We start from the raw sequence: 21,672 nt of genomic DNA, 5'->3' as shown, positions 1-21,672 counted from the left end.
CATCTGGCCTGAGCTTGAAGAAATCTAGTTGGGGAGTGTGCTTCTAGTTTCTGTGTTTTAGGCAAGAAAAAAATAAGGGATTCACTCTTAACTTGCTGCTAGTATCACTGATTCACAGCAATTGCCCTTAAATGTCTTTGGTGTAAGACAGGTACTGAAATAAGTGAAGCCCAAGAAGACAAGATCTGTGTAATTCCTGAAAAAATGTCTTTGGACCATGGAAAAACTCAGATTTATCCTATTCAAATCCAAATCAGCTCTTCAAGAAAAAAAAAAGGGGGGGGGGGGGGGGGCGATAAATAGGGACTGGTAGGCATGAAGTACCAGATGTCACAAGGTTCAGTGTTTTATCCTGGTATCCATGCTTAAACTTGGCTCATTTATAACAAAAGAATTTCACAAGACCCTATAAAGAGGGGATCTGGCATGACATGACTTCATGCACAACACCTGATAACCTTAGTACGGGGAACAAATGGGCTCACTAGAAAGTGTCAGAGGAACAGCAAGGCTGATTTATGGTGAAAGGGGGACAGATAAAGAGTCAGGTATTTGACAAAGCCCAGTGAAGTTGTCAGGGACATAAGCCTGCATAGGTCAATTCATGTGATTATTACAACACAGTTGCTTCTTGGACTGTAATTGTCTGAAAGACACAAATGTCTGTGCCTTCCTACCAGTGGTGGTGATAAAGCAGCAGACTGCTTGTTCATTCACGTATGGTTGAATTCCTTATCTGGGCGAGCAGCCACATAAATAATCCATCCTATTTAGATACCTGTGACCATAACGCTCCTGATGTGGGCAGCACTGAGCTCTTCCAGTACAGGCTTTGTCGCTTTCTTCAGTCGATTCTCCATTATCAGCAGACCTAGGAATGTCAGATCTGATTCCACCTCCTCCCTTAAGAATGGAGATGAGATGGAGAGATTTAATTCCTCTTTTTCCTTTTGGCCTGTTTTGCACTGAATTTGCTGATAGCCAGTTACTACGGTTAACCGTCCTGCCTAATTCAGAAGGATTAAAATAACTTGTTTGCTTTCAGCAGTCTAAGGCTGTCTGTCTTTTGTGGTGTTATTTCAACGCCAGCTGGGTTTGCATTCTACCAGCAGTAACTGGTGCTGATGGTATATGGAGGATCTTCACTTGGTTTTCATCCTTCTATGCTAGTCTTCCCTTGTTCTGAAGAAACAGTTCAGTACATAGCCAGCTTCCACATCATGTTTGCTAAATTATCAAACCAAAACGAGACAATTTGGTGTACCTACTCCACATACCAAAATGAAGCCCGATGGATAAGTTGGGCTGTTTTCTATTAATGCACCATCCCCAGCCAGCACGCAAAAAAGACCCTGATTTTCCTGCAGGATTCCCAAACTGGTCTGATGGTCTGATTTGAAAAGTTCATGCACGCTACTCCTCCTCATTTGAGGTCTGTACAATGAAGACACACACCTCAGTAAACTCATCAGCTACTCTTAACAGTAGGACCCAAGCAAACAGCATGTGGGATCTCCAGCTCTGTTCTCTCCTATTCTCTTTTTCACACCTGCGCTATTGCCTTTTTTACAGTTGAACACAAGCAGTTGAGAACGGAATTTCATAAACAATCCCATCACTGAGGCCTAAAATAGAGGTCCCCGGGAACCTCAGGAAGCCAGGGTGACTCTGAAGTGTTTGAGAGAAGTTAAAGCTTTCAAACACTTATTTTAGCCACAGCTATAAGTAGGAGGTGAGGCCAAACACTTGCATGGCAGTAAGAGCAGCCGAGTCAGGTGATGCTGAATAGTCACTGCTTTCATAGCAGGACTAGTGTTTGACATCCTGTCATCCTTTTTCTCCTAGTAGTATATACATCACCCATGATATAATTGCACGCAGAGCTGCAAAATCTGGGCCATATCATACACATTTGCTCATTGGGTTGGATAAGTCTGTTATGACACCTGTCACAAGAATTAAACAAATCATTTGCACTTTGCCTCAGTGTCAATGGCTCTTTTTGCAAAATGAAATACAAACACTGTGAAAAAGCAAGTGAGCCCTGTCTGGATTAGGACCTGTAGCTAGTAAACAAAAAGGACAGCACATGCACCAAATAGCTACAAATGTTTCACAAGTGGTATTTCTGGAGTATCACAAGCAAGAGCTAGAGGGATTTGGGTAAAGAGCCTACAGATTCATCTGGAGGTGTTTTTGAGTGAGGCCTGTGTAAAATTAGTTTCTTGAGAGTAGAAGTTTGCTGACTTCTCTAGAAGCTATAGGAAGTTAAAGCTATAATGCTAAAGGAATGGACCAAGATAGCAGCAGAAGATAGTCTGCTAACTTTGACTGGGCTAGAGAATAGGTAGCATTATGGGGGTCATCTGCTGCCTTTGTTTAATCAAGGAGACAGGAAAACAAAACAAAACAAAACAAAACAAAACAAACAAACAAAAAAAAGAGAGACCGCTTTGGCTGAAAGCCTGGATAAATATGCAAAGAGATTGGTAGAAATGATGGACTGAGAGAAGGGTGTACTAGGCTTCAGGGTGTACTAGAGTTAAACCTCCTATGTTGATCCATTGTTAAGAAATGTGTAAAGATTCTAGGCATGTGCTGTAAGCATGGGGTAGTGAAGTGCCCTCTACTCATTCTCAGATAGACATATATCCAGATTTAAATCAGACTCTCTTTGGCCTGAGTCTAACAAAACTATCTGTACTACAGCCCTGCTCCTAGCAGAGGCTTTGTGGTAACGGTATTACATGAGGCCCATGGCTGAATGTTGCTGATAAGAAGCAGCCTACTGCTTACCTTGTTAGATCAGTAGATTGCCTCCCTGTCTGTAGAGACTTACATGCCAGTCCAATGACCCTAAAGCCCTGTGCTGTGTAGAACAGAAGCTTGCTTTCAAAGTTCGATGGGACTGTGAAAAGAGGAAAAGACAGTAAAGACAGTTCATCAGGGCATTAGACTGCTTTCTAATAAAGATAGAATGGTTTTGGAGAAGGGAAGGTTTGTTCCCAGAGAACAGGTACAACTAGATACCACCAATAGGCCAAGGGCATTAAAAGAAGCTGCTGAAATGAGCTTTGATCAATAAGAAAATCATTGTGTCTCCTCTGCCACTCTGCACTGAGGATTCTAAGCTGTTCTGCAAAGACCTACCTTATTCTAGGGTGTCATGAATGAGCTGTGCTCTTCTAGCTGCCTACCCAAGGTTTGGAAAGAAAAGAAAACTTTTTTTGGTGTATACTGGACTAGTAGACTACTCTTTCAAATATTTATTCCAGCAGAAACTGCACACCTTTTACAACAATTGGTACTTGCTTTTGTCTGCTAGCCCTGAGAAGGGCTGTATGAAAGCTTACCCTTAGACTTGAAGCACAACAGTGAGACTAACTTTTCAGGCTGAGGTATAAGGTCTTAGACCCAGAAATCTCACTTGGACCTTCCACTTCAACACACCATCAAAGGCATTTATACATACGTGTTTCTAGGAAGCATTTACAAATGTTAGTTACCTGTTTCTGCTCTGCATAATGTGGCTACCATTTCTGGAGCCCCTTTTGTGAAGACCTGTTTTTCCCCACCAATTTCCTGAGCAATGACAGACATTCTCTGCAAGGCTGAAGAAAATGGAAACTGGTGTAAAATGATAACTCCTTCCACAGAGGCCTAGGAGAAAAGCAAGTGGATTAGATATTGCAGCATGGGTTTTAAACTCTGTCCAAAGGAGTTGAGTTCTCTGAACCGTGCTGTGAAGCTAACCATGTATGATGGACTGATTTGTCAGAATGGGGTTAGAAAAGACCAGTGAAATTTGTACAGAAATGTTTAGGTCAAGCAATAGGAAAAGTTCACTGACAGTTTTAGCAGACTGTTAGATATAATTTACTAAAAGGAACTCACTAACCCTATTTCTTTAACAAGACTCTGCTAGGTTTTACACTGGTCTTGCAAAAGAAAAAACGGACATCTGAAAGTCAACCCCTTGTTGTGCATCACTGGTAAAGACGTGACATCAGGTGCTGGAACCCACTGTAGCCCCATGTGCTTTAGAGAGTATCATCACTCAGCTGAGACTGGACTGAGTCTGGAACCACCAGAAGAGGTAAATTCCTGGACTGGACAATCTGTCATCTATCAACATCCTATGCAAATCCCTGCTTCTAAGGTGAGCAGCAAGCTCCTCCTGGCATCTCTTCTTCATCAGAGAGAGCATGGTGATCTCCCTGCAGGGAGTCCAAGCAAGACGAAGTGTAGAAGAGATGTCTTGGACTAGGACAACTAAACATTTCTCTACTAAAAGGTAACTCTTATTTAACAGTTTAACTTGATCATGAATGTGAATCTTGCAAATAGCTTACACTGCTGGCTTTAGGTCCAGGTCTAACAACTGTGGCATGTGTGGATCCTTGACCTTCAGTGCGATGTCTGCTGGAATCATCTATCACCTGTGTATTGAAAGACAAAAATCTTTTACATCATAGCAGCAAAGCTGAAAGGAATCTTAAGGGATCATTTAGAGCCTTTCCTTCCCTCAGAACAAGGTATCTTCTTCGTTCTTGATAGAGGTTTGTCTGACCTCACACTAAAAGCTCCTGAAAGAGAAAACTCAATGCCTCCCTTGGCAATCAAATCCAGAGCTTCACTGGCTTCACTAAGATATTGCTGTACTCTTGCACAGCAAATACCTTGTGTCACCTCCCAGACAAATATTTTGTCCATTACAATCCACTAAAACCTGTAAAAAACATTTTTCCTAGATATAACATACATCCAGTGGAAAAATAATAATAAAAAAATTATGTTAGTGTAGAAAGCAGCATTCACTGCTCTTGAAGTCTTCAACAAATCAGCTATGTTTTTTTTTAATCATCACAACATGACTGTGAGAACAGAACTATTTTATGGTGTCAAAGGGCACACAATTATTCCTGTTTCAAGTAATTTATAGCTTTGGTGGGTTTCTGCCTAAGGCTGAGATGGTGAAGTGATGCCCCAGGGAAAAAAAATAGCAAAGCAAACCAAAAACTCAAATTCCTGACACTACTGGATAGTTTATTCCATGAAACTTGGCTGTTTTACATATTTTGCAAATACAAAACAGACAAGTGTTAAATATGGGTGTTGTCAGCTAATCCAGCCCTGAATCTTGTCTTACATCAGCAGTGGCTTGTGGCTATATCTTCCACCAGGTAATTATTGACTGTTTCTCTTACCCATCCCACATTTGCAGCCCTTCAGTTTTTCATAAATGTTCATTTTTTTCCTCAATTGATCAGATAGTAAACAGGGACATGGATGGCATTTGTAGGTAATAGGACAGAGAATGAAAGCAGAGTGCTTTGAGAGTTACTCTTTTTACTCTGCTCTCATTACTCCACAACTGTAGTAGTTCTTTCCCAGCTGTGAGGCCTTCTACAACCCTTAGGTTTGAAATCCCATGCCCATGTGAAACATCTTCTCATTGACAGAGCTCTAACAAAGGTCGAAGTATTGTATCCATTTCAAGGCTAGCAGAAATCTGTTATATGCTCCGTAAAACCAGTCTGCATCTACATGTAAGTTACATCTGGGGCTTCCTGTCATCTGGCAGCAGCCACAATCAGAGTTAATACCCCAGTAGGGTTTGCATGATATTCGCCACTTGAAGTCAAATGATTTAAATACTCAGAGTACCCCAGGGTGAAAGCTCTAGGCAGAAACAAGGAACATTTCTCTAAAAGCCTAAGCATGTGGTATCCCTTCTGGGATTATTACTTACTGTTTTACTTATGTGTGGGAAGTGGCTTTTTGCATGGAACAGCTTGAGATATTTCTCCTTTGCAATAACATCAAAACTCCCCACTACTATTTGCATAATAGCAAAGCGCAGCATTACCCAGTTAGTTGACTCAAACATTTTCACATCCAGTGGGTCTCCTTGGATCTTGCCCTCCCAAACAATTAGTGAGTGACAAACCACCATTGCTCTGAACAGTGGGCCCCAAGGCAGGCTGTGGTCTGCAGGAAAACTGTGAATGTCCTGGAAACTGACACAAAAGACATCATGAAAAATACCATCAGAGAACACCAAACACATGTGACTAACAGAAAAAAAAAAGAAAAAAAAAAACTTAAGGAGAGTGTTAAAGTCCTATCCTGTGATCAGACAATAAGCCTGTTTCTAGGGACTAGTCCTCCCCCAGAAGCAATTTCGCATGCACATCCCTGGCTAGGATACACATGTTCAGAACAGGCATATTCTGCATACTTAAGAGTCCATTGGGATGGACAGAGAAACAGATTATTATGAAATATCTTACTTGAGGTTTGTGCAAGGATTTGAGCTGTGAGGCTCATACAAGTATGAGCATCTTTGTCCATGCACACTTCTGGAAATGTAAACGGGCAAAAACATTGCCACTCGGTTCCTGCAGTGCCCATCTCACGGGTAACAGTGTCTTCTTATCATAAAGGGTTGGGGCACTGCTGCAGCTTTGAAATCTAACCTAGCATGTCTACTGCAGACTATCCTGCCCGTGTGTGCTCTGCCTAATGCTGACAATAGTGGCTGGGATGAGGCAACCAACCCATTTTCCAAAGGCTACAGAAATAATATTGGTAGTTTAAACATGGGGAACTTCTAACTGTTGTTTGGCATTAACTGTCTTTTAGATTTGTTCATATATCCAAGAGGAGAATCTGGTCACTATTCTACCAAATTTAACTTCCATTGGTTGTCAAAGAGCCTTACCAATTTCTTTCAGAGGGCAGCAAGCCCCAGAGATCCAGGCCATCTTCTGTTAAGGTGCCAGTCTAAGTTAAAATGTACATTTAAATAAAATTCACACATGAGATCTCCAAGAGGAATAAAAAGCAAGACATATTTTAAGAAGTTACTGTTCAGAAATGCCAGCATGGTGCAGAGCGAAAGTGCTACCAACCAGTTCCTAGATTCCAAGAAAAACAACAATGCACAACAATGTCTGCTCAGACAACAATCTGAAAAATGCTTGAGCAAAACCCATACCCTCCCACCCCTAGCATTGCTCCCATTGCTAGCACGAGAGTAACCAACTCATAGCAGTTACTTTGTCAAAGCAGATGAGGTTCAGCTGTCCGCACATGTTGATCCTCTGTGGGCTGATGCAGAAGATGCCCTTTTTCTTCAGCCTCCGCTGGGTATAAATGATCCCTGTGGTCAAGGCAGCCGGCAAGGCCGGGGGGACAGCAATAGTGATAACATCCAAAGCCTTCTTCACTACTTCTCCAGCCTCCTCCTGACATAAAACCAAAGACAGTTATCAGCAAGAAGATGGCAAGGAGTGCTGCTTGGATTGTCTGAGTATAGCTTTCTTCATCTCTCCTCCCCTGCACTACAGGTGTTTCATGATCTAATGTTTTCTGCCCATGGTACATTACACATTCATCTCCCTCAGAAATGAATTGTTTTGATTTAACCAAAGGACTTAATACTAAAGAGCAGCCTCCAGACCCTCCCTCACTCTCCATGTCAACAAACCTGCCAAAGTTCACAGTCTCCTATGAAGCACATGAGTTCAAACGTGCCAGATATGTTATTGCACCTTCAGTCAAGCCCAGCTCACCATCAGGCAGCACTCAAGAAACTGCCATTTTTATGGTTATTCATCCAACCACCTACAGACGTAGCTCTGGGCTCCATACTAGCGTGATGGTGAGATATGGGATAGTGGTAAAAAGGAGGGCACAAAGGAAATTGTTTTTATGTGCAGGAAGAGACATGGAAGTAAAAGTTACATTTTTAAAAGTAATCTCTAATTTGAAAGCATAACATGTTGGTGTTAAACTGACTGCCAGTGCACTGAATGTTGGCCTTGTTATTCTTGGATCAAAAAAGGATCAAATGCATTTCAAATTGGGGTCCCAGGACAGAGACACTGCAAACTAAATGCAATTTGCAGTTCAGATGGATCTGAAAACCATCACTAGAGTTCTATTATTACTGCTTCTGAGCTTGGAGTTTTGACCATAAACCATGCTGCTTTTGATGTGCTGAATTTTCATCATGTTCTCATTCTCCCTTCATTGATACTGCTTCAGACCACAGGAAGCTCCAGTTTGATACTATTCTGTATCTATTTTATGTAAGAATGAACCACTTATCACCTTCAGATAAACACAGTCACGGAAGAGAAAGAATGTAGTGTATCGTGACTGAATCTTACACCAGTCTGACAAGAGAGTTTCAGCTACTGTGATAACATCAGCACGTATTTTACATACTACAAAATGGGAAGAGAGTCTAAAAAAAGTAAAAGCTTCAGGGCAGTCGCTAAGCTATGCTCTTAAGCACACTTTCTTTGACATCCCAAGGGGAATTCAGTTTCTGCAAAATCAACCTTGCCACTCAGCACTTTGGCTTTCCATTGGCAGATAATTATCAATGCATGAAATGATTTCTAAGAAGTTTTTAAAAAAGCTCTGAAACGATTAGGTTTTCAAAATTGCCCAACTATTGTTTACAGCGCATTGACTATGTCTTAGACTGACCTTGACACATGACATGAGAATGAGTGAACTATTTTTAAAAGCGTCAGGCAGTCTCCAGAAATTTAAGGACCTATATGGGAGCCCATGTCTCAGCTACATTGTGGGTGTACCTGCTGCTAGCACTGTCTCCTGGATGGCCACTTTTAGATGGGTGTTGCAGTCTTGTCTTGTCCTATCTTCTGCTTCTGACTAGTCTGTCTGGATTATTTACCATTTCATCTTGCCTGGAACTACTGATGGGCACTTAACTATCACACAGCTCTCCCCACCATGTTCAGATGCTGTGTGACTGTGCCCTGTTTGGTGATGACACTGCCTGTGCTCTGGTCACCCTTGGCTCCTGGCTTGCCTTCCCCTAGGGAACAGCTGGCTCTTGCTTCTTCCTGACACAGCAAGTCTTAGTTCTACACTGAGAAACTTGATTAAAATTACCATATAGAATTAATAGACCCCAACGAATATGGCATATGAGAGAAGAGCTAACACAGTCTTCACAGAGGGAATTAATGCCCCATAAACCTCCTAGAGAACTCTGGAGAAAATAAGTTGCGATGTGGGTGAGTGACTCAATTGATACAAGACACTTAGATTTCAAAAGTTATTTCCCAAAAGCTCTCAAGGATATTAAGCTTAGTGATTACTAAGTGAAGGTTTGCCCACTATACAAATGACTAAACAAAGATAGGAGAAAAAGTGCAAAAGGAAATAGGGAGCTCTTTATAACGTCAGTAAATTTGGGGGATTTATGTTTATACCTGTACTGTTCAGGGCTCTATAATGTGGAAGAAAAGAGGCTGAAGGAGTGGACAAGGATCTGTAAGTCATGAACAGTAGGGAAATATCAAATAGAAAGCAGCTGTTTGCTGCTTCTCTAAATCAAAAATCTACAGTGCCTTCAGTGATTTACCAGAAAGTAGGTTTAAAAACATCTTTACACAGTACATAATGAAACTGTGGGAATCACTGCCACAGGTGTTGTCAAGGCCAAGGCATAAATGAATTTAAAAATCTATTAAACTAGACTCTGGGGGATTTTCAGTGGCTATTAAAGCTAGACAATCCAGACACAATCAACGGCTTACTGAATTCTTAAACCTTTCTGTTCAAGAAGCCAGAAAACTATACCAAGGAAGAATTGTTGTATAATTGGTTCTTTAATAACCTCTTTCCCTAAGTATCTAATACCAGTCACTGTCAGAGACAGTGGATAGGGATAGAGGGGTCTTTCATCTGAACTGAAGTTTTTGGAAAGTTACCTTTTCACAATGGCATGCTAGTCTGTGTCTGAACCTATGACTGACTTCAGATTTTTCTAGGAATGTACAAAAAGTGCCACAAGAACTCTCTAAAAGATACTTGCAGAGTGCTAAGCTCTTGGGATCTCCCATTTTCAGAGATCTAGAAAGCATTCTGCCAATCATATGTATTTGCTCTATGTATCAGCGAGCACAGGGTAGACAACACACAAATAAAGAGGTAGACACTATTCAAAAGGTTACTGATTTATAAGACATGCAGTGCTCACACCAGATTTACTAAGAACTCAGAAGAAATGAAAACTGATACATGGTGGGTTTGGGCATCTTAGAATTAATATCCAAGAGCTTGTGGTGTCACAAAGACAGTTGCCTCATATACTAAAGTGGAAAGAATCATACTTTTATATATAAATGTATATGAAGCCACTCAAGTTCAAGTCTCTTTAAACTGGCTGTGAGTACTTCTCCTGCATTTAGTAACTCACCCCATTAAGTGCAAATACACACACTGTGTAGATCATTCCAATGGCTGCAAATGCTATGAGGCACATCAGGAACCGAAGTGCATCTCTGTACAGCTTGAAGTTCATGGGTTTAGGGTAGAGAATGGACCTCACCAGATCTCCTTTGGCTGTATTGAAACCTGCAAGACAAACTAAAATCATTACAAGGGGAAATGATTTCCAAAAGTTCACTAAGAAAAAATGGAGGATTTTGAAATAACTCAGAATTTATGTAACTAAGAAAGAAGGCCCAGATCCTTCATTTTACTGTATGTGAACTACTCTGCAGAGTATAGGAAAAAAATGTCTTAAGCAGGAGGATTTTTTCAACATCTCAGAAGCAAAGCAAAATTATTCTTTGCAACCACATGCTAATGTTTTTCTGTAAAAGTTATGTCAAGCAAACTGAAACAATGCATAATAGCTTAGCCCAACCTGGGATATCAGTTCCCCACCTGACTGTTGTGAATTTGGGTTAACTCCTTTAACTTAAGGTGCACCAGGGACTTTTTAAGTCAGACTCTGTTGCAATAAGAAAAACCATGAAAGGAAAAGCAAACTGAAGTGTTGACTGACCAGTCCGCAGCACCACAGCTTTCGCTACTCCTCTGTCATCTCCCTTGGTCTGTATGACCTCTGTTCCACAGAAGAGGACATGTTTTTTGTAGTCCTCTGCACAGTGCATTCTCCAGGGCTTCATGTTATCAGCTTGGGGTAAGCAGGTCTTTGTTACGGGAATACTTTCTCCTAGGGAAGATTATCTCAGATAAGGAAAAATGCAGTACACCTTAAAATTAGCCTGCTGACTTTGAAGTCAGTAAAGTATCTAGGTGGACAGCAAACATATTTACTAGAGAAACCAGTTTAGAGAAATGTTAGTTTTATATCGTCACATCTTCAGAGTGAATAGGAATTTGCAGCCTAGCAAACAAAGAACAGATCCTGCCAGAGAAAATCTCTCCTTTGCATCAGTACAGTAACTTCTTGTAAGTCTGAGAAATGAAAACAGCCCAAGGAATTGGAACAATGGCTGTAGATACAGAAACTTGAACAGAGACCTTAACTGGTGTTGTATGACTCCAGTTGATGGCCACAAGTTGTTCACCTAGTTTGACCTTCAGGTGCAAGCCACTACACTATTCCCTCAGGCAGATTTAACATGACATTAGCTATTTCCCATTCCTAAGAAAAATGAGAGCCTTTACCTCAGTGCTTGACAGCTGACAAATATCCTATTTATGTCAGAGCAGATACATTCAGGTGAAAAAGCAGAAATACTTTTATTGAATATCTGGTATCTCGGGCTTTCTAAATGAAAGGGGGTTCTGGAATTTCTCATATATATTGAAATTTCAGAACTGTTGATTTTGATTTGATTCAGACTGAGACCAAATCTAAAGACAAGAAACAGAACTATGAACATCTCCTGCACCCAAAATCATTTTCTCTGTGAACTCTCCTAGCTGGTATCTCCTCCACTGCTATCATATGAATGTGAGGTTAAGTGCATGCAGATCAAGACAGATACTCCAGCTGGCTGGAGACATTGCAGCAGTCAGGATGAAACATTCAGAGAAATCCCTACAGTCTGAATAGACTGGGTGCCTGTGTGGAAACAGCTTTTTTTCCATATCTACTGTTTCTTTTCCTGTCCTGTTCATTCCTCTTCACTGTCTGCCCCTCCTTCCTTTCTAGTTAAAGGATTACTTGCTAAATATTGTGCCCCAGAAGGGAAGAAATGGATGAGCTGCTCTTCCCAAAGTCCATGTTGTCTATTTAGAGAAGCTGGGAATAACTATTGTATAGTCTTTTTGATAGCAAACATTCCAAAGAATGCCCTTCTAGGCTAACTATGGACTATCTCATAATAAGAATGATACATGATAATGCTAATGCTGTATGTCCTGTGCCACTGTCTGAAACCACAGGGCCGTGATGATGTTTTAATGGTAAGCCTGGGAGGGACAAGCTGTACCTGTCAGCATGCTTTCATTTACGATGCACTGCCCACTGATCAGGATGGCATCACAAGGCAAAAGGGCTTTGCCCTCTTTCAAAACCAGAAGGTCTCCAGGAACAAGATGGTGCGATTCCAGATCTTGGAAACCTATAGGTGACATGTAAAGGAAACTTTGTGCTTTGCATGTTTCTCTGTGTTAAGAGGAAAAATACAAGGAGCCACCAGCTGAACATATTATTACTTCTTTATAATGGCTGATAAACAATGGACTGCAAGAATGACCTAAGAATACAATGCTCCATGTTAAGAAAAGTCTAGGCACCAGTTCAAACTGCAGAATTTCTTTTTATCTCCCCATACCCCAAATCATAGCTGCTATTCCAATGTCCTGACCTAACTCAAGAAGCTTGGATCTACATTTCTTACTATGACTTTTCTTACTTTGACTCCCTCTTTTTGGATTGTTCTCCAAATACCATGACAATGAACAGACTTTGTATGCAGCAATTAGGTGGACTCATAACCACTAAGTGATTATGTGGTTGGCTTTGTCAGCACAGCTTTAAGAAAAATGGCATCGTTTTCCTGATAATGTTTTGCTAAGGCTGTGCTCACACAATTACAAATATGATTGATGTGCCACAACATACTTCTGGGTCAAACTAAACCAATATGCAGAAGCTAGTTAAAAAGGTTGAGAGACAATAGAGGAAACTGCTCTGGAAGGAATTTGACACTACATATTCTCAGTTTTGATATAAATTGTTGTTACAGAAATGAAACACATAGAAGAAAGAAGTGTGCAGGATTCACCTTCCTTATTTCTGCAGACAGTGACCATGATGTTGTTATGAGACTCAACCAGTCTGTGCAATTTAACCGATTGCTATAAATTAAAGGAGAACATAAAAAAAGTGTTACATCTTATGTGATGCAATTCATCCACTAGCAATCATTCCTTTCTGTTATTTGTGGTTATGAGAGCCCTCATAAACTGGGGTCTGTCCCTGCCAAGAACTGTACAATCATACAGAGAAAGAAACTCCCCACCCTAATTATGAAGAAGGTGTAACAAAAGGTTACAAAGCAAAGCACTGGAATGGGGAAGGCAGGATGTGGGTAAAGTACCACACAAAGATTATTATGACTAGAAGGCCAGGCCACTGCACCTGCTACTACATAATGTCACGAGACTAAACCTCTGAGTAACTCTCAGAGCACAGTACATATGCATGTTGTAACATATTGGGCTTTCTCAGACATTACAAATAAGACTTCCTTGTGGAGAAAGGTGAGATGTCTCACCTACCTGTCTAAGATCATATACAGTCAAAGAAATTGACAGGAGAGACATGATTATGATGGCAGTGGCATACTCCATGTAATCTTCCGCAAACCACAGACACACACTGAACAGCTGGAACACGTAAAATGGATTCAAGACCTGTTGGAGAGGGAGCATTACTCAAGAGTTAGCCCCATTTAAATGACTCCAGTATACCCAGAAAGCCCATTCTGCTGGAGATGGGCTAGAATAAAAGCTATTGAAGTAAGTGTTGAGACTCCCCACCCTCTTTCTGATTTTGTTAGCAGTAGCTTCAGTCTAATCACCCTGGCCCATCTCCACTGAAAGAAAGGGCCAAATAATCTGGACTAATAAGGATGTTATTTGAGATGTGAATGGCTCAACCTAGTCCTTGCTTTCCTCTACTCTTTACAAGAAATGTAACAGAGGTGAGAGGAGATCAAGATGTGAAGTGAGCACGGAGCTCACATACCATTGGCACCACCTCCACCTTGCTTAGGCCACACGTATAGCCAGCTGCAGTCTAGAAAGGCATATTGGTGCTTTACGCAATGCTGTGCCCAGAGTCATGAGCTCACTGGACCTCTCTGAAGCTGTAGGCATGTGCCAGCTAGTGCTGTTCACCTCTGCTGATTAAGAGACAGTCTTTGCCTGGAAGGTTTGATTCTCAGCACAGCTTGTAAACATTCACTGACCCTTGCAAGGCCAACAGAATGAGCTCCTAGGACACAGATACACACACACACTAAGCAGCTGCACAGGCATGGGGACGGAGCATTTGGAAAAATGGAGAATAAATGAATTAATGGTGATTTTATAAACAGGATGTGAAAAAAGAGTATGCTTGATAGGTGACTGCTAGAAAGCTAATTCAGACATAGGATCCATCATATTCTATATGCATACTCTGCATCCCCAAGTAGCCTTAAGAATAAAAGCAACAGAAATGTTGAACCTCTTTGATGAGTAGTTTCCAAATAGGGATCACTGGAACATCAATACTGTTTGGCCCACATATCGCTCTCCTGTATGGGATAAAGATACATCACTTACAGATAAAATAGTGACGATATAGCTTGCTCAAGAAGCTGCAGCTTTCAATAGTCCAAAGAGCTTGTATCAATCCTAATGTAAACTCTGTGAGGATCTTTCTCCAAGAAAAAAGATTAAAAAAAATTAATACTCCTTACAGTGCTTATGTCAAAAAAGATGACCACATCCGTGAAATCCACTCAAAAAGATGAGGTATAACACAGCCATTAGGCAAATGTTTCCAACATGCAAAAACACCTTTGAAGCACCATAAAAAAAGAATCCTGCTCCTAAAAATAAATGATCTGAAAACAAAAAATTCTGCATAAAGTTAATCATAGCATGACTTGAATGAAAGCTTCAATGTGAGCTTATGTCAGGAGCTGTATTTTCAGTATTCAATCAACAAAAGATCATTTCTGTATTTAGCAGTTTCAAGAGTACCCAGTGAGTACATTTTATAATGATACAGTAGCTTGTTAGAATAAATTCAATGACCAGAATTAAATAATTTATACGTTCAATATAATTACGTGGAGCCCCACTGAAGAAGCACACACACAACTTATCTGCACTGTCTCATGGAGGCTTTCTCCTATTGCAAACAAGAACTGCTCAGAGTTAATTACAAGACATAGATATTTCTTGACTGAGAACAGTATTTTAAAAACTTTGACAAGGAACACACAACATTCTCTAGCATTTTTCATTCAATTTTTGCATGTATGGTCACTTCATCTAAAATTATGTGCTTATTAATGTATATACATGAAGCTCAAGAAAAGTGCACCAGCAGCAGTAAATTTAAATCTCTTTGAAATCCATACGCTGAGTATTTAAAGTGCTTTAAAATATGTACCTGATATTCTGTTCATTGCAGGTGAGACCAGAACCAAATTTGGCATGTATAGCTGAACAAGTGTGGTGGTCTTCTAGGGCTCTAGAATATAAACGGAATGTTTTCCTTAGGGTGTTCCTTAGGGTGTTATTCCAAAGAAGCTCGACTTCCTCAGAGACTCATGTAACCAGTGCATGAAACTCACCCAACTTTCTGAAACTGTTTTGCATAGATATTCCAGACATAGCGGATTTTCTGCACTTGGATACTTTTCACCTGCAAAATAAAGCAGGGACAGCAATAGCTGAAACCCAGCAAACAAAAATATTCCCAGGCCTGCTCAGAGATATGCCAAGAGACGAGAAAGGCCATTCCAGGATAGCTCCTGAATCACTGCTAATGCTAAGCCCTTGCAGAGCAGTTATCTGTGAGGAATGCATGCTGTCATTTACGACTTGCAAAAGGAGTCTGTCCTGTCCTGTGCAATAATAATGAAGCCTGTTAGAGATAATGGTGTTTCATATCAGCTGGAAGAAGGCAATGCTATACACCTATACACACAAGTAATAAAGAAAGCAGCTCTAGGGGCTCTGCCTACCCAGTGCAATAAGCACTATTATAGGCCAATGAAATCTTCACTCGGCTCATACCCTGATTCAAAATGGAGCTATAACCACAGTCATTAACCTAACAAGAGGTCTGTAGTTAGGAGCAAAGGAGCTGCAATATTTGCAATGCTAAAAACTGGACTGGGAAATGAGGGACTCAACTTGCTGCAGAAGTAGCTCCTTGGGTACTCTCAGGCACTACACAATACTCTGTGGAATTAGGTAGCTTAAAAGGCAAAAAGGTTTTATAACTAACATATAAGTAGGAGCTTTTGAATTGCTAGTGAAGGATTAAACTGATCTTTGCTTCTTGAAATACGTTCTTTTCTACCTAGATGTTTTGACTGATACTACTGTTGCTCAAAGGGCCTATTATTTAAGGGCTATATTGGGCTTTTTTATGTTACTAATGCAATCCTCTGAAGAATGTTACAAATCAGTCTTCACTTTCATACTGTGCCAGTTGATTAAACTAGTTGGCACTAAACTTCCTTATGTACATTAAGATACGGTCACACAAAACAGCAAAAACAGCAAGAGCTTTGCTTAGCTGAAGTTGGGTTTATAATGAAAACATCTCCTAAAAATTGCTGTAGATACAAAAATAAATGCTAACAATATGTAGTTCTTTTGTGGGTTACCCAGTGGAGTGATTTAATGTCCATACTCAAGAGGCAAATATTAGCAAATGTACCATTGCATTCCCATTGCTTACACCAATTTAACATTTGATGCTAAGCAAGACATATAACTGCACTGTCCGGTTTACTTGTTCTAAAATAGGGATAATTGTGTTTACTCAACTCATGAGGGACCTTCTGATTTGCTTGGATCAATTTATCATCTGCCTTCTCCCCAGTGCCTCACTGGGATCTCCAAGCTATGGAACTGGCAGAGACCAGGGTAATTTTTTGCAGGAATGGTTGGCAGCTTAAGAGATGACTCCAACAAACATACTTTAAAGCACAAATTGATGCATACAAAGGCAAGAAAGAAAAACATGCTTCAGAGCCTCCTTGATAAAACATTTCTGGAGATACAGATAGAGTTTTGCCTAGGCACTTTTCTGTTCTATTTCCCCTCAGCTGCATTCATCCCTGTTTTCATATTGCTGTTGGAGTTGTGATGTTCAGTTCCTCAGTTTCCCTTCAGACACACAGGCACCCCTAAGCTCTTTGATTCCTATGCCAAGAATGAGTGTTTGATATGGAAATCTGATTCGTCATGGCCAACTCCAGCATTTTGAGTGTCTCCTATTTATAATGTAGGTCACCTCTCTTTTTCATATCCCCCTTTGGAGTAAGAGAGGATTTTTACAAAGGTGAATACAGTTCTCCAAGCTTGTCTTTTCACAGCTCACTATGTTATCAAGCTGCAAGTCTCTTAGCTGGATATGTTTCACAGCTCACTTTTACTCCATAAAGCCTGGCTGAGATTTGCTGTCATCTCCCAGATGCTGCAGGCAGTAATTGACTTACTTGTAAACTTGGCTTCATTAAGGCTTCGTTGAAGATTGAGTCTTCTTCAGCAATGCCTGGATAATCCAATTTACTTTTGATAACTGCAGACACAGAGATCCATGTCACACTCTTACGTGAATAAATCTGAAATTCATCCTAAATGAATATAAAAGAGAAGTGTCACAATTCCCCTCCAAATCATACCAAAGTCACTATTACTTTAAAGTGAGTGATTACTGTAGGCCTTTCTAGAACACTGCTCAACTTTTTTAAGGAACTAGCCAACAGCAACCTCCCAGCACCTGTGATTGATAGATACATCAGCAGAAGGGGAGCAGAACCACAGTCCTATCAAAATGTGAGTACTGCAAAGTAATTCACCCAGTGCAGGTCCAGTGCTTGGCTGATAAGGGTGGAATGTGAACACCCAGATCATGACCAATAAACAAGCAAACGGTATAGAACAATCTGAGATTGTGTGATCATACCGTAAAGGGAAGGTCAAAAAGCATATAGCTCTGTACTGCAAGACGGATGTTCAGTATAATACCTTTTCACCATCATTCATGTGTTAACACTTCATTGGAGTAAATGTGGTAGAAGCCATGACTCTCTTAGAGTAACCTTACACAAGCTCTTGCCACAGTGAGGTCATAATCTTGCTATTTATTTATTATTTTTTTTATAAAATAATTTCAACATTGGAACTGCCTGATAATTAGTATTGTTGGCGCAGTCTTAGAGATTAGAGCAACTACTGTAATAAGTACCGTCGTGTTAAGTCTCAGACAGAAACACTGGACCACCATGCATTAAAGCCAGCTATGGGACTGACTTATATATCATATTCAGTACGTGAGAATTTTGGCAGATGGAAAAAGCTGATTACCTCAGCTGGCCAGGTTCTCAAAGCAGAGTTATTACACCTTACTTAGAAATGACAGAAGAAATATAAAATTATGAGTCCTTTTGAACAATTTAAGGGTTTAAAAGAAGACCTTTAAGAATTTTTACATATCTTAATTTTTTGTTCACTTCTTTTCTTAAACCCATGTTATGAGTAGAATAACATTTATTTTCTGATATTTATCTTTAATTTAGACTTCAGAATTAGTAGACATTGGGATGCAGATTGAGATGGGAAGCAATGAATAACACAGGTGTTCATTATTTAAACTAAAGTGAGTCAAACTTCAATAACAGAAGTGAGTTAATAGGCTCTTACATTGCCATTGCAGAGATGATGATAAATTATGAATGAAGGTCTTATGTGAGGCAAAAGAGAACTCCAAGGATCAAGCTGACAGGGTTACTTCTATTCTCATTAGCAGTAGCCATCACATTTAAGAACTAATGTAATCAGAAAGAATATAGGGGGGGAAAAAAACTGTTATTTTCACGCAAAGGACCCAAGAAAGAAACCTGCAATTGCCAAATGCCCAGAGCATATTTTCAGAAAGCTTACTGATAAAAAGAATGTACAATATGATTCAATTCGTGTTTAATTACACGAAGGAGCATTTTAAAACTCATTTATGTGAAAAGTGCTTGTCATGGCAAATCCATTTAAAATGACACACGAGAGTAGGTAATTAAAAATGCAAACTGAATTGAAGATTAAAAAGGGAGATTAAACCTAATATGCTTCCTATTAGGTTGCAGATTGTTTCCGTATAAAATATGCAACAAGCAGATCTGTGATTTTCAAAACCCAAGATTCTAACTGCATACTGTTGTGCTCCTTTAAGAAGGTAGCTCAAATACAATGGTAGCACGTTCCATTTTGTAATTGCACACGCCATTGTTCAGGAGTCTTTGAAGCATAAAAAATCAAACTTGTTGAAGAAAACTAACACTGCCAGCTCCTGGAGTATTCAGGCTCAGCTGGGATTCAGAATCAAGTTTCAGTTTGCTTCTTTCAGTTTTGCACTAGCTTCCATGAAATGAAATCAGGGTTTGGGTATGTGGCAGAGCTTCAGCACGGTTTTCAATGGATAGAAGAACTACTAGCAAAACATAACAGACCTGAAAGCATTATCTGCAGGACTATGGCCTTATTGGACACGTGAAAGGACTGATGGAAACCGGAGGCACACAGACATGAAAAACAAGCAGTCTATGCTTGCCCTCTTCCTTATACTGATCCCTCATCATGCACTGTTGGACACTGCTGGGGACAGAGCTACACAAATCTTTGGTTTGGTCCAGCGGCTAAATTCTAGCAGAGAGGGACAGCTTCACTAGGATGGCCAAGTGAGGGAAGGAGAAGGACCTCCTGGACACAGCCAAGCAAAGAGATGCTTTAGAATCTGGAGAAAAGATTTACGATGTAGGAAAGACAGGGGTGGTGGAAGGGAGGAGGAAGGGTTGACAGCAAACAATACAGTCAAAAATCCAGTTATCATCTTACACAGAATTTGTAAAGTACTACAGAAAGTTCTGCAGCTCAGTGGTGCCAAATATATTACTGCATGACATCGACAACATGAGAGATTTCAGCTAACTGGATTCTTTCCAATTAACTCACCTTCCAATTAACTACATACTAGGAATTAATTTAAAGATTATAGTAAGCACCTACTGTTGTTCTAAGCAATACAATGTCCGCTTCTTCCAAGCTGCAGGGGATGCAGTTTGCCCACACATCCCATTCTGGCTTCCAGTAGAACAGCAGCAGCAGAGCCCCACAGGACAAGATGTATCCAGCAATGCACAAGGCCTTGCGGCAGCCTTGTGTTTTGTAGCCAAAAATCTCCTGTACAGCAAAGACAAGGAAAAAAATATTACTATTTGTCTTAACGAAATACCTGGAATACTACAATTTCCCATCATCAATAGCTCTCCCATAGATACTGTTCAGTATGGCACTGTGAAAAAAACAAGTCATAGAACTTACGTTCTTTATGGTCCATGATTAGAAAAATAATTTTGCATACTCCACAGAAATTTTCATACACTTGCACAAAATGTGGACTGCTATAGACTGACCAAACCTCTAATACAGTTTTATGTAGCTGTGAAACTGTGGATGAACAGCGAGAATGAGTTGGAATGATACGAAAACATAAAGACCCTAACCTTTAGGCCCTGAGACATGAAACCAGACTTGCTTGGTCAGCTGTTTTAAGGCCCCTGGGTGAGACTAGCTGAAGCTGCTTTGTACAACTTGGCATTAACACAGCACTTGTAGGGCTGTTACCACCTTGCACGGTATCTCCAGTGTGAGGATTCTGGACCTTGCCAATGTGCCACTGTCCTAACATCCCAAAATAATAATAACTGTTAGTAAGAACAGCTAATGAACACTTGCGCAATGCCTGACATGTTCAGAAGGCAAAAGGAATCTACTTACTCTAGCTGTATGAGTAGGTATTATTATTCCATTTTTAAAGCTGGGGAAATTGCTACAGTGAAGCAAGGTGACCTGCCCAAAACTTCAAAGGGATGACTGTCAGCAATACAGTTTAAATGCTGTCAGGTCACAGTACCATGGCCAAATTCTCTCTCTGTAGCACTTGCAGGGCTTGGGTAAAGGTGAAACAAAACGTATACAATGATTTTACAGAGCAGACCCAGCCCTGATCTAAGGCAGATGGTTGCACAGCTGCAATTACATCGGATGACCACAAGAATTTGCACATAAGGGTTAAGATTCCTCAATCTCCTTCTTCCTAGTATATCTGCAGCAATTGTGCAATCTGCTTCCCAGTATCAGATATCTGCGGCCACAGGTATTGCAAAATCCATTCATAAGGGGAGAAGAAACGATAATGTAATTGGAAGGATGAGTAATACTTAATTCCTGGTTCTGTGATGGGGTCTTCGCTTGTTACAAGAAACACAGGCCCTACCCAGTGGTTCCACTCACTGCCTGCCCTATGTCATTCCCCAAAAGACAGCCTCCATCTTCCTAGGTGGTCTCCATAGGGATTCTAAAGGGAAGAAATCGGCAACTGTGGGAAAAACAAACAAACAAACAAACATGGAACCTATGTCTGCAAGTGGCCTGCATTGCACGGGACCTGTTTATACCACCTTGAGATGCACATACTCAGCCTTTTCAAAGGTTTCTACAGTCTGACCAGCCCATAAGGCAACTTTATAGCAGACAGAAGGAAGCTCATAGAGGACAGCAGATAGGCAAAGCTGTTAGAAGGTAGCTGATGTGGCAGTCGTGCTACTAGAATTGACTAACTGCTCCTAC

General features: G+C 40.5%; 1 protein-coding gene across 15 annotated transcripts in view; it reads right to left on the bottom strand.

Moving 5' to 3' along the window:
• Window positions 1-21,672, bottom strand: part of LOC310904546 (putative cation-transporting ATPase 13A4) — a 42,964-nt gene that overhangs the window by 11,817 nt on the left and 9,475 nt on the right. For 10 of the 15 annotated variants that reach the window (XM_083849474.1, XM_083849475.1, XM_083849476.1 and 7 more), the window contains 17 exons: window positions 20,050-20,223; window positions 17,487-17,624; window positions 15,606-15,676; window positions 15,422-15,502; window positions 14,486-14,555; window positions 13,534-13,668; window positions 13,038-13,110; window positions 12,240-12,371; window positions 10,841-11,011; window positions 10,247-10,404; window positions 7,062-7,250; window positions 6,725-6,786; window positions 5,870-6,020; window positions 4,353-4,439; window positions 3,507-3,660; window positions 2,797-2,908; window positions 779-903 (listed from right to left, as the gene is read on the bottom strand). In XM_083849474.1, the coding sequence (XP_083705600.1) occupies window positions 779-903; window positions 2,797-2,908; window positions 3,507-3,660; window positions 4,353-4,439; window positions 5,870-6,020; window positions 6,725-6,786; window positions 7,062-7,250; window positions 10,247-10,404; window positions 10,841-11,011; window positions 12,240-12,371; window positions 13,038-13,110; window positions 13,534-13,668; window positions 14,486-14,555; window positions 15,422-15,502; window positions 15,606-15,676; window positions 17,487-17,624; window positions 20,050-20,223 (2,083 nt within the window). Of the gene's footprint in view, window positions 1-778; window positions 904-2,796; window positions 2,909-3,506; window positions 3,661-4,352; window positions 4,440-5,869; window positions 6,021-6,724; window positions 6,787-7,061; window positions 7,251-10,246; window positions 10,405-10,840; window positions 11,012-12,239; window positions 12,372-13,037; window positions 13,111-13,533; window positions 13,669-14,485; window positions 14,556-14,583; window positions 14,678-15,421; window positions 15,503-15,605; window positions 15,677-17,486; window positions 17,625-18,693; window positions 18,819-20,045; window positions 20,224-21,672 lie in introns of those variants that run through there. The other 5 variants (XM_083849466.1, XM_083849465.1, XM_083849467.1 and 2 more) reach the window with 5 other exon arrangements.

This window comes from Anser anser (genome assembly GCF_964211835.1).
Source record: "Anser anser genome assembly, chromosome: 9".
Lineage (NCBI taxonomy): Eukaryota > Metazoa > Chordata > Aves > Anseriformes > Anatidae > Anser > Anser anser.
Note: the sequence above shows the minus strand (reverse complement) of the source record. Positions and strands in the feature narration are given on the sequence as shown.